Source organism: Gorilla gorilla, chromosome 4, assembly GCF_029281585.2.
Source record: "Gorilla gorilla gorilla isolate KB3781 chromosome 4, NHGRI_mGorGor1-v2.1_pri, whole genome shotgun sequence".
Classification (NCBI taxonomy): Eukaryota; Metazoa; Chordata; class Mammalia; order Primates; family Hominidae; genus Gorilla; species Gorilla gorilla.
The window spans coordinates 32,363,842-32,376,815 of record NC_073228.2 but is presented as its reverse complement, the minus strand read 5'-3'; the positions used below and the strand labels follow the sequence as shown (position 1 = coordinate 32,376,815).

The following is a 12,974-nucleotide window of genomic DNA, read 5'->3' as shown; positions in this document are numbered from 1 at the left end:
TTTGTATAAACTTTCTCTTATGAAGGATTTCACAAGCAAAAGTGAAGTAGAGTTAAGCTTAAGCTACTTGCCTTTTTTTCTCTCTCTTGATTTTCTTTGAGGCTTAGCGCATGCAGATCTGTACTGCTGCCATGCTGAGTTTTATCAGAAGTTTCTCTAGAGCACAGAATCTTGCCCTCCATGCCAGGCGTGGTGACTCACGCCTGTAATCCCAGCACTTTGGGAGGCCAAGGCAGGCGGATCACGAGGTCAGGAGATCGAGACCATCCTGGCTAACACAATGAAACCCCGTCTCTACTAAAATGCCAAAAAAATTAGCCGATTGTGGTGGCACGTGCCTGTAGTAGCAGCTACTCGGGAGGCTGAGGCCGGAGAATCGCTTGAACCCTAGAGGCAGGTTGCAGTGAGCCCAGATTGCATCACCACTGCACTCCAGCCTGGGCAACAGAGGGAGACTCCATCTCAAAAAAAAAAAAAAAAAAAAATCTTGCCCTCCAAATTAGAAATATTGTCCATTTCATAGCCATATGTTAGTCCTTGATACTGAAAATCTTGGAGAAAATGGTATCTTTAGGTAAAATGAAAAAACATACCTTTTGATGCTTGAATCTAGGTGTCATATTACATGTTACCATCTAAGGGGCTCATTGATTGAGAACGGAATATAATGTTAAACAAAATACTGATCTGGCATTTGGATGGCTTTTTTTTTTAAGGCTCTGCGAACATCAATAGATGCTTATGACAACTTTGACAATATCTCGCTTGCTCAGCGTTTGGAAAAACATGAACTCATTGAGTTCAGGAGAATTGCTGCTTATCTCTTCAAAGGCAACAATCGCTGGAAACAGAGTGTAGAGCTGTGCAAGAAAGACAGCCTTTACAAGGTTGATAAAGTTGCGGGGCAGGGGCTGTTTTAAACCAGGCCTAAAATGGTGTTACAAGTGATTATAATCTATAAATAAAAGTATTGGTTTTGTGAATATGAAAGCTGACTTTAAGGCAATTTAAGTTAATGGATTTCTTGATTCTAGGGGCTCTCTTATGTTAAGGTCAAACTTGTCTGGGGAAAAAAAAGCTTTTAGCTTATCTGTTCTTTGAAAATTTTAATTTAAATGATACAACTAGGAGGCTTTTTTCCCCTTGCAAAACCAGATTTATATTGGAAAGTTTCCATTGTTTTTCTTGGTTTACTAGTTTAGTATGTGGGGTCTAATGTTTTTGACTTTCACTATTTCTTTGAATAGGATGCAATGCAGTATGCTTCTGAATCTAAAGATACTGAGTTGGCTGAAGAACTCCTGCAGTGGTTTTTGCAGGAAGAAAAAAGAGAGTGCTTTGGAGCTTGTCTGTTTACCTGTTACGATCTTTTAAGGCCAGATGTCGTCCTAGAAACTGCATGGAGGCACAATATCATGGATTTTGCCATGCCCTATTTCATCCAGGTCATGAAGGAATACTTGACAAAGGTAATGACTCTTCTAAGTGTATTCAGAACTAGTTTCCTTGCATGTAAAATTCTACATGCACATTAATTTTTTTTAATGCTTTTTTCTTTAGTAGAAGTAAGTCATTTAGTCGATCATAAAATATTCCCGTTCTTTTGAAATTTTTTTTTAATAGCTGACAAATGACACTGATTGGAAGGGGAACTCAAATGTAGCTGTTTACCCTCAGTGTATTTATGAGGGTGAAAATAATCTATGTATTTTTTTATTTAAAAAACTTCGATAAATTTTATTTCAAAATAGTATTTTTCTCAAAATCAGTTCTTGTAACTCAAATATTCATGACTAGTATTGTAGATTCCCTTTTATTTGGTTGGTTCCTGACTTTAATGATGTCTATGCCTGTTTCCCCTGGGGAAGCTGCATGTATATTCTTAACATCTTTTTAATCTTCACAATTTTTTTGATAGTTTAACCCCTGATTTAAAAATACCATAGGAGGTGAACATGGGAAAAAAAAACAAGCTGGGGGTCTAATTGCCTTATAACATTCACTATTCATCTTAGTGTCCCTTTTTGATGTATGAATTTACTCACCCTATCTTCAGCAGTTACTAGCTGTCTCTCTGTAGAACATTTTAAAATGGTTTTAGAGGATCCTTTTCATCAAAGCAAAAAACATGATTAAAATCAGAGTCTCACATCTGATTCCTTCAGCCTGCCTGAGTTGGGGGGATGGGGGGCGGTGAAGAAGCGCTACCAACAACCCCTACCATACTGGATTTTTCCTCAGGATACCATAATACCATTGTGTCTGTTTAAAGTTTTTAAAGAATTAACATTTTCTGTATTCAATGTAAGAGAAAAAACATGTTGCCTTATCTTAGCCATAGATGAGAATAGCTTCTTAAACATAATGCCAACTTGTGAGACCTGTCTTTAAGCTGCTGTTAACCTAAGTGCTGTAAATTTTACTAGCGATTAAGCTGCTTTCTTTCATACTGTAGCATAAATTCTTCTGCAGTAAGCTTTGAAGTTACAGAAAATTCTAAATTTTGCTTCCAGTATGCCCTTTATTTTCACTTCTCTCATACCTTTTTAGTGGTTAGATGTTTCTTCCCTAAACCTTTGTTGCTGATTCTACCTTTTTATGCTCAATATGGAATTGATTTTTTTTCTAAGCTGCACCTTCTGAATTCCTTTGCAGGTTGATGCAATAAAGGAAAAGGTGAAAGTTGATTCTTTAACATCTTTAAGTCTGGAGGACTAAGTCTAAGGAATTTGCATGATGTTTTTCCTTCCTTTTCTACACTGCTGCTGCTGCTTTTTCCCCCCAATAAATTTTCACTAAAGCCTCTGCAAGTCCCTTGAAACATAACTTTAATAGAGCTGTAGGACATTAGTAGACGTTTGCTACTAATCGGCTAATAGGCTTTAGGAAGGGCAGGAGGCTAATCAGTAGTTGGTTCACAGTCTCTCTTAAATATATTATGAAAAACTGAGTATGGTGAGTTTCCATATTAATTTCAAAGTAACAGGAAATTTCTCTTCCCTGTCAGGGTATCTGGACCATAATAGGACTGTCATAATCCTTGAAGTAAATTAAAACAGCCTCTGGTTTTACTTTGTGAGCTTGCCTGACAGTTGTTGAATTTATATATGTATATATACATGCCCTAAAAGGCTTTTTGGGGTTTTTTTTTTTTTTTTGTATTGAAGGACTGTGATCCAGTTTCTGATCTCTTGATTCTTACTAATTTTTTGCTGAAAGTAGATACGAGAGATACTAGCTGCTTCCGAAGAGACTTTCCTCATGTTTCTCCAGGTGTCCAGTTCTTATGGTGCTAGTCCATTTTTAAGAGGAATCAAAACCTTTTTAATCATGAGAGCCAAGCTTGCTATAATTGTTGCTAAGCAACATGAATTATTTTTTTAAAAGTATTAACTTCTACTTTCTGTAATAAGGCATACCTCTGAAGCTACCTAAAATTTGCTCTCCTATTTATCAGTTGGCTTGTCCAAGGATGTCAAATTCAGGCACCTTTTGGTTGCTGCTTCCTTCATTGGCTTGTCTCCATCCCAATATAAATGAAACAAACTTACGTCTGTTATCAAATTGTGGTTAGAAAAGGGTGGGAAGGTAAAGGAGAGTTGAAACAAATTTAAAAGAATTTGGGTGGGGGACAATGCCTTGGGATTATGTTGAACCAAACTGGAGTCACCACTGGAACTTAGGGCAAACCTGAGTAAAATGCATTGTGTGTGAGACCCTTCAGCAGCTAGTAAGCAAGGCAGTTAGAAAGCGTGTGTGTGAAAAACAGGTAATTGAACTGCAGTGTTATGCATTGTTTTAAATGAAGCATGTACAACAGTCATTGCAATTACATCATACTATTTTTGAAACTCTTATAGCATTGCTGTGGGCTGTGTGTGTTTCTTGAGAGCCTGTATAGCAAGTCATCTTCAGACCTCACTTCTTGCTTCAGTACTTTTGCCTTTTTTTCATGCACACATACACCAAAATAACTGACTGCATGTTACTTTTCCTCTGCAGCATATTGCAGTCTTTGTGGAAAAGCCTTTTACATTTTAGTGAATTTTCAGTAGTACAGATGGAACTGAATTCATTGACATGCTTACCTGTAATTTTTCTTTTTAAATCCAAGGATCAGAAACTTTAGTTACAGCTCTTAACAAAAGCTTGTGTTCTTAAAAGACTTCTCTGCTTTTTTTTTGAGCAATCTAAATTGGATCAGTAGAAACAAAAATTGAAAGTCCCTGTGCCAGAGGCTGTCCCATTATATAGAAGAATCAAACTTTTTGCTTAGCTTGATGCTATTCCTTCAGAATTCTTCCCCCTATGCCCAAACTTCCTATGTGTATGCCAGGGCATTGTGATATTGCCAGCTCTTCTAAGTCTTCCATGTGTTTCTCTAATAGGACTTCTGTGTTCAACATCTGATTCAGACCTTAACTTTTAAACACATGTTCACTTCAGATTCTTTTCCCTGGAAGTCCGGAAATGTATTATGCAGTGGTGGCTTTTTGGTTGTTTCATTTTTCTTCTTTTTTCTTAGAAGTTACTAATATACAGGCATCCATGTATTTTTCTTTATAACTTCTGTAGCTCTTTCTTGAATACTGGTTAGTTAGCAAAACCCCATCTGATCCTTGATGGCACAGAGCTGTGCTTTAAGTTCTATAACTAATAATTTTTGTTCTAAGTGTGGATGCCAAAAAATGGACATTTCATATGGTATTTATACTACATAATAGTCTTTAATTTGATATTAGGGTAATTTGTAACACATCATTTAGACTATAAAATAGGATAATAGTGTATAAAAGTAAACTAATCCATCTTCCTAGGCTAGAAAAACCACATTTCATCTGAAGGAGCCTACTTAGGCTTACTTTTCTCAAACTTTCAGTTCCCTAACAAATTAAGATGGATTAGACTCATATTTATGGTATTTAATATGAAACAATTAAATATAAAACAGTGCCCTAACCTTAATGGCCTATGCGAAGACTGAAAGATACTTTTTTAATAGTTTCAAACAGAAATGAGGTGCTGCCTTAATCTTTTTAGGACCTGGTTTTTAGAAACTTTTCCACTGAAGTCTACAATTTTTTTTTGAGTGATTTTTCATAATTTGCCTTTTTGAAGAACATGCAGTGAACATTCATAAAGTGTTTCCCCCTGCACCTTGGCCCCCCTGTCTCATCCAGCACATTTATGACATTGAAAACCACCAGTAATAGATAACATTGAGATTTGAAATTTAGTTTTACTTAGGTATAATGATAGACCAAGTATAAGGCTTTGGTTGAGAGACCAGCCTTTAAATATTGAAAGACAAATATAGTGTAAAAGGCGCAATGGAATTTGTATAGTGAAGGAGATTCTCTAGTCCCAGGGTTGTAATGTCACTTCTGTCTAATTCATTACAGAATTACAGAATCAAATCATGTTAGCCCTAGAAGAAACTGCAGATCATTTTGTTCAATCTTCTCATTATATAGGAAAGGAAATTTGAGGGCCAGTGCAATGGTTTGCCAAGGTCACACAACTAGTTAGTGGAAGGATCCAGGCATTCTAATTCCTTTCTTTCACTAATACATTTGGACTGCTCTACAGAATTACTTCTGTCTGATACTATCCACTTTGAAGAGTAGCTAGCATATAGTAGCCATTTACTTTTGGTTCAATTAAAAGCAAACATTTTTGGGACAAAATCAGGCTTTCCTGATTACTTCTTAGATAACAGAGCCCACACAGTATTAAAACATGCAGCCTTTCTTTATGCAAAAAGATTGAATATGGAGCCACTTGAATCTTAAACTTCAGTCTGCAGCTATAACCAATATCATCAGAAGCTATACACAATTGGCAAAAGAATAGCTTATTCTGCCCAAATACTTGTCCAGTCACTAGGCTCATTTCACTTTTTTGAATACCATTTCCTTTGGGGAGGGAAGTATTGCCAGACTGTGAATTCATTATTACCTCTGATCAGTTTTAAACTTCATTTGAAAAGTGGTTCCTTCTCGTTTTCTCCCTCCCTCAGGCTGCATCCTAGCATGCCCAGTTTTAGTCTGGCATGAGCTTTTATGGCATTTTGAATCCCTCCTTCCTGAGGGTTTATAATGACAGTGCTGAAAACCACCTGGACTGAAGTATGAACATTGCCATTGAATTTGAGCGGGACTGAGAATGTTCTTTCTAGTCTGTTTTATTTTGACAGAATTTAACATACTAAGGCTTTTCCACTTTCTGCCATAAACCTAGGTTTATAATACTTTTGGGGTGCTAATTAACATGATGTGTTTTTCTCCAGGTGGATAAATTAGATGCTTCAGAATCACTGAGAAAAGAAGAAGAACAAGCTACAGAGACACAACCCATTGTTTATGGTAATCTCTCTCTGTAACCTCAAAAAATTCATTAGACAAATATTTAATTACTTAGAGACTGTGCCTCAAAATAGGATACAACAAGCTTCTAAAGTGCAAAAGGCTTTCTAAGAAATACTGCTCTCTACTGTCTGATTTTTTTTCTGAGAAGTCATAAAGCAGGTGTTGATATTATTCACTAAAATAATCTTAAATACAAGAAAACTCAAAAACAGTCATTTAAAATCATAACATGAATCTTTCCTATCATCTGGTCCCTCACGCATTACCTGCTCATAAATTACTGAAAAAGAAATATTGATGAATTCCATTTTCAAAAGAGCAAAAGGTGAGAGAACATGCCAAGGCTGTCTTTAGTATGCTTTACATAAAGAATACATTCTCATTTTAAATTCTAACTGGGGCAGAGAACTGGGTAGAGTTTCCATTTGAGAACTTTCCAGAGAAATAGGATCTTCAAACTCTCAAGTGAATATTCAAGACAATTTCATGTCTTCTTAAACCTACATGTCTGAATTACTGCTCCTTTCCATTTCATAGTTGGTGAACAGATTCATTTGAACAATCACTTTGAAGAGTATAGATAGAAGCACAATAACCAGGTGAGGGAACATAAAAATATGACCATTATGGCTGGGTGCGGTGGCTCATGCCTGTAATCCCAGCACTTTGGAAGGCTGAGGCGGGCGGATCAGAAGGTCAGGAGCTTGAGACCATCCTGGCTAACACAGTGAAACGCCGTGTCTACTAAAAATGCAAAAGATTAGCCGGGCGTGGTGGCACATGCCTGTAGTCCCAGCTACTCGGGAGGCTGAGGCAGGAGAATCGCTTGAACCCGGGAGGCAGAGGTTGCAGTGAGCCGAGGTCGTGCCACTGCAGTCCAGCCTGGGTGACAGAGCAAGACTCCGCCTTAAAAAAAAAAATATATATATATATATATATAACCATTATATGTCAGGCTACTGACACAAATAATAATATATACACTTATTATGGTTTTATCTCCTTTTTACTGTAGATAAAAAGTACTTTAGGAATTTAGAGGACAGGATAGTTTTGATAAAGTGGGTTCTTAGAGATGGGAGCAAGATGTTTGACATGTTTGAGATAGGAAACACATCAAGTCCTTAAAGGTGAAAAAGACATAGGAAACACAGTAGGAACAAAAAAAAGATGGGTGTAATACTTTGGGGTTACCTACTGAATTTGGCTTGCCTTCAGGGTGTTTTCATGGGTAGTTGAAAATTGGGTTGGAATTTCAAGTAGAGGTCATTATCAAGATTAGGGATGACTTTTTAAAAACTGGTTTCTGTTGGCTGGGTGCAGTGGCTCACGCCTGTAATCCCAGCACTTTGGGAGGCCAAGGTGGGCAGATCATGAGGTCAGGAGATCAAGACCATCCTGGCCAACATGGTGAAACCCCATCTCTACTAAAAGTATAAAAATTGGCTGGGCATGGTGGCATGCAACTGTAGTCCCAGCTACTTGGGAGGCTGAGGCAGGAGAATTGCTTGAACCTGGGAGGCAAAGGCTGCAGTGAGCCAAAATTGCAGCACTGCACTCCCTGGGCGACAGAGCGAGACTCCGTCTCAAAAAATAATAATAAAATAAACTGGTTTCCAATAATAATTTGTTTGCTGAAGACAGCTTTGGTTGTTAACCACAAAAAGCAAAGACATGAAGTCCTTTGTGTAGGAGAAATCTTGATCTAGGTTTACACTGTAGTGGGATGTTAAAAATACTTTTATAGGGGTAGAGAGAGGTTTTACTTGTTTTCGCTCTCTAAGCCAAGTTCTCTACAGGTCATGTTTTCTGTATATGGCCAACAACTATTTAAACTTTATAAGAAAGAGTGTCAACATAGTATTTGATAGAGGGTGTATGTTCTAATGTATTTCATACCTAAAGAATGTCTGAATGTGTCTTTTTTTTCCCCCCAAGATGGGGTCTCGCTCTGTCACCCAGGCTGGAGTGCAGTGGCGTGCTCTCGGCTCACTGCAACCTTTGCCTCCTGGGTTCAAGTGATTCTCCTGCCTCAACCTGCTGAGTAGCTGGGATTATAAGCACGCACCACCACGCCCGGCTGATTTTTTTTGTATTTTTAGTAGAGACGGGGTTTCACCATATCGGCCATGCTGGTGTCCAACTCTTGACCTCATGATCCGCCCTCCTCGGCCTCCCACAGTGCTGGGATTACAGGCGTGAGCCACCGCGCCCAGCCCAAATGTGTCTTATTTTTAATTTAATTGCTGTCTCTAAATTAGTACTGGATCTTCTATAAATGAATTTGGTTTCATTGCCATTTAGACATGTTTAAATCAGAAATTTAAATGTAACTCTAAAAGTTATGTTAAAAACATGTCATTTAGACCAAGCATGGTGGCTCACGCCTATAATCCCAGCACTTAGGGAGGGCAAGATGGGCTGATCACTTGTGGCCAGGAGTTCAATACCAACCTGGCCAACGTGGCAAAACCCCGTCTCTACTAAAAATACAAAAATTAGCTGGACATGGTGGCGCACACCCATAATCCCAGCTACTCGGGAGGCTGAGGCACGAGAATCACTTGAACCCAGGAGGCAGAGGTTTCAATGAGCCGAGATTACACAACTGCACTCCAGCCTAGGCAACAGAGCCAGATCCTTTTTTTTTTTTTTTTTTTTAAGTCTTTTAAAAAACTTAAGTTTTCTTGTGCTGATTTTATTGTGTCATGAAGTGTAATATGCATGTAGGTATGTGTCAAGTATACAGAGTGTCAGGCATACTGTGTTCAGTCATAAGCAGTTCTGGCCTTTGGCCCTGCACTGTTTGTTGGCTTTTTAGGTAGGAACCTTCTTAGAGTAAGACTGTCATGCTAAAATTGTAGCAATCAAATGTGCCCCCCATACAACTCATTTGAGGTTGAGATTATGTTGCTAGAGTGGAGGAGATTGGAGTGTTCTAAATGCTAACAGTTTGTCCTGCCTCCTTGCCCCTGCCCCCTGCTCCTTTTTGTTTTCTTCTACTGTAGGTCAGCCCCAGTTGATGCTGACAGCAGGACCCAGTGTTGCCGTCCCTCCCCAGGCACCTTTTGGTTATGGTTATACCGCACCACCGTATGGACAGCCGCAGCCTGGCTTTGGGTACAGCATGTGAGATGAAAAGCTGATCCTGTAGTCACCTATTTTCGTACTGAAACATCGTCTCTACCCACTTCTCAGTTTATAATGGGGGAAGCAGGCAACGTGTTCTTGTAACTTTTATTTCATGAAGGACTTCTTTTTGTTTCTAACTATAAACTTGGATCACCTATGTTAAAACCTTATTTCACATTCCACATCATTTTAGGATTTATTTTCGAAGGGGAATAGTTTCAATGTTTTATTCACTTGGGCTTTTTTTCTTCCCCCTCTTTCTTTAAAGAACTGCTCAATATTCAATCTGTTGTGAAGAACCTGATTTGCACTCTGTAGTGTTTAAAGAAACAAAGAAACTCTAATATTGAATCTCTTAAATTTAGTGTATGTAAACAGCTTACAAATACGTATTGTCTAAATGCATTTAAATCTGTTTTATTCAAAGAAAAGCTAAAGCAAAAACACTGGCATATGACCATGCAAGACTGTCAGTGCCAACAAAGACAACACTAATCAGCACATCGTACACTGGATTGCAGTGCTTCCCAGATTATTGAAAAATGTTACAGACAACTTGCCTGATTTTTAAATGAGCATAAAAGGCCCTCTAACCTATGCAGGTTTCCCCATTATGCATATAGAAAATGCTAGTATGTTTTGCTCACTTCATATGTAACAGGTGCCCTTATGTTGTGCTGTATCCTGTGCTTTTTCTGTGGGACCATTCCATTCAGGAGCAAAGAGCACCATGATTCCAATCTTGTGTGTGTTTACTAACCCTTCCCTGAGGTTTGTGTATGTTGGATATTGTGGTGTTTTAGATCACTGAGTGTACAGAAGAGAGAAATTCAAACAAAATATTGCTGTTCTTCAGTTTTGTTTGTGGAATTTGAAATTACTCAAATTTAAAATAAATTACTGGACTGTGGAAATAACATAGAATTGAAGTTTTAATTAAATACCACTCAAACGAAAAGAACAGTAGTTTTTGTAGTTTTATATTGGATACTGAGGCATTAGGGAGGCATGAAAGGAAGAGGAATGAGGATTGAGACGTGAAGACATTGTGCATTATATCAATGTGCATTCCTGTAGTTCATTAACAAGGTACATGCAATAGTCTAAAGAACCAGAGTCACTACTATAGTGGCTTAACATTTAATCTGTCTCCAATATTTTAACCAAGTGACACCGAGGTTTTTATCTAAGCATTTCACTTAAATGAACAAATCATGGCTGTTATATTAACTTGAAATAAAATATATTTAAACATGTAGTTAACATGCTCTTTCTCATCATGAATTATAAAGGTGCCCAAATTATGGGTATCTTGATTTTTTTGAAAAATTGGTTGTGTTAATCCAGCTCTTGCTTGTGGCTGAGAATGTTCCTAAATTTCATTTCACTATCCCTTAATCCTCAATAGCTACACATACCCCCTTGCCTACCTAGTCTTGCACTGCTTTACAACTCTCTTAGGCAAATTACCTACCATAAGCTCCACAGAAGAGTTTTTTAAAACTTAAAATCCCTGTCCCACCAGGTGTAGTGGCTCATGCCTGTAATCCCAGCACTTTGGGAGGCTGAGGCAGGCGGATTGCTTGAGGCCAGGAGTTCGAGACAAGCCTGACCAACATGGTGACTTCATCTCTACTAAAAATAAAAAATCAGCCAGGTGTGATGGTGGATGCCTGTAAGATCCTAGCTGCTACTCAGGAGGCAGGAGGCTGAGGCATGAGAATCACTTGAACCTGTGAGGCAAAGGTTGTAGTGAGCCGAGATCACGTCACTGCACTCCATCCTGGGTGACAGAATGAGACTCTTGTCTCAAAAAACAAAAAAACCTACTTAGTTTCATCCAGGACATTAAGTGAAAGTGTTTAATGTGAGTGCAGGTCAGTGAAGAATACAATGGTGCCCCTGCTTTGATTTGTGGGAGGTGCCATCAGTTTTCCCCAGCACTGCTTTTGCACCATCAGTGCAAATATCAACACAGAGAAAAAAAAAATAATAGTATTATGAAAACATTTTTGATTCTGTGGAGACCCTGTGGGTTCTGCAGAGTATACTTTGAAAACTATAAGATTATGAGTTCTATAAAATACCAAGTACACATGAACTAGAAAACAAGCATATATCCACAATTACCAGAATTTTCATAGTATTCCTTTTAGTAGATATGCCATGACAGTTACTTAGCCACCCCATGCCATCCTGTTGGGAATGCCACTACCTTTGAATTTGGAGCCATCAGTCTATCTGAGGCAAACCTCAGAAATTACCTGAGCCAGAATCATGCACTTAGCACTGAGTTCAACTCAGTCTGAACGTTGCATTTTGTTGCATCACTTTTGCAGCCAGTAAACATTGTTTAGAAATAGTTGCTATTGTGGCATCATTCACAGTTGCAATTTTTCTCCTGTGCTGTCATATGCCTGTGCGAAGTGTATTAAATGAATCAAATATTAGAACTTTCAAGGCTGTCTTTAGTGTTCTGCCCACAATACTCCACCAATGACCTTAGACCTTGAGATTGTGCTATAATGCTGCTTATATTGCAGTTAACCACAGAGAAGTGGAGCCACTTAAAATGGGCCTATTACCAAAATTCTCCCTTGCATCATTACAGTTCTTGGGGATACACTGATTTTAGAAATTACTGTCAGTATCCTCCTAAAAGAAGGCTTTAAAGAAAAATAGTTTCTAACAAGATGACTATCAGGAAGCTATGTGGCTTGGGGAGTTGGGACCCTCTGCCTCATATTCTGGGTAACTGGTATAACATAGTAATTATTAGGATTGTATCAAGTGTATCTAAAGATCAAAAGGGAAAAAAGGCACCCTTAATTGTCAAAGTTCTAGGAAAAAATACTAGCAGCGATGACAAACTACGTTCACTTTACAGTTACCATAAATTCTTACTTGGGCCCACCCATTTCCATCTGTTAAGGTCCATAAGGTTACTCAAGTTTCAGTGGCTTCATTGTTACAAGAAAGGGGGGAAGTGAGAAACTTTAATAGGCTGTGATTTAGAACCACTGCTGATTAACCTTTGGCCAGTATGGGTCAGGGAAGGTGAACATGAAACACTGCACAGTAGGTTGTATCAATGCTATAAAACTCAACCTGAAGACAGAATTTAAACAGGTTATAAACCATGGGACTCCACTGAGGGTGGCTGTATCTATTAATAAAATAGGCTATCAGTCACCCAAAAAGTGACAGCAGGGGAACAAACTGCAGCTTGCCTCTAGTGGGAATACCCTTGAACCTCGACCTCCAGGGGGACAGCAGCATAGTCTCGGGGAAGGGCTACCAACACAAAGGGACCTAACCATGTATAGGGAAATGCTGTTTCCTCCATTTTAATCCAATTGTATCATGACCTGTTTCTCTCATCTTAAATATCTGTTTCAGCCTCTCACTTGAACCACCAAGACCATTTAACCAACAGTACTGTTTTTAAGCCCAAGATGACAACTGCCAACCATA

At 38.4% G+C, this 12,974-nt stretch overlaps 1 protein-coding gene across 2 annotated transcripts in view; it reads left to right on the top strand.

The window, feature by feature from the left end:
• CLTC (clathrin heavy chain) overlaps window positions 1-10,424 on the top strand; it is a 77,691-nt gene extending 67,267 nt beyond the window's left edge. Inside the window, exons 29-33 of one of the 2 annotated variants that reach the window (XM_019026589.4) lie at window positions 717-887; window positions 1,248-1,469; window positions 2,656-2,676; window positions 6,290-6,365; window positions 9,377-10,424. In XM_019026589.4, the coding sequence (XP_018882134.1) occupies window positions 717-887; window positions 1,248-1,469; window positions 2,656-2,676; window positions 6,290-6,365; window positions 9,377-9,501 (615 nt within the window). In that variant the 3' untranslated portion in view covers window positions 9,502-10,424. The remainder of the gene's footprint in view (window positions 1-716; window positions 888-1,247; window positions 1,470-2,655; window positions 2,677-6,289; window positions 6,366-9,376) is intronic. The other variant, XM_004041243.5, reaches the window with a different exon arrangement.
• Window positions 10,425-12,974: the final 2,550 nt, after the last annotated feature.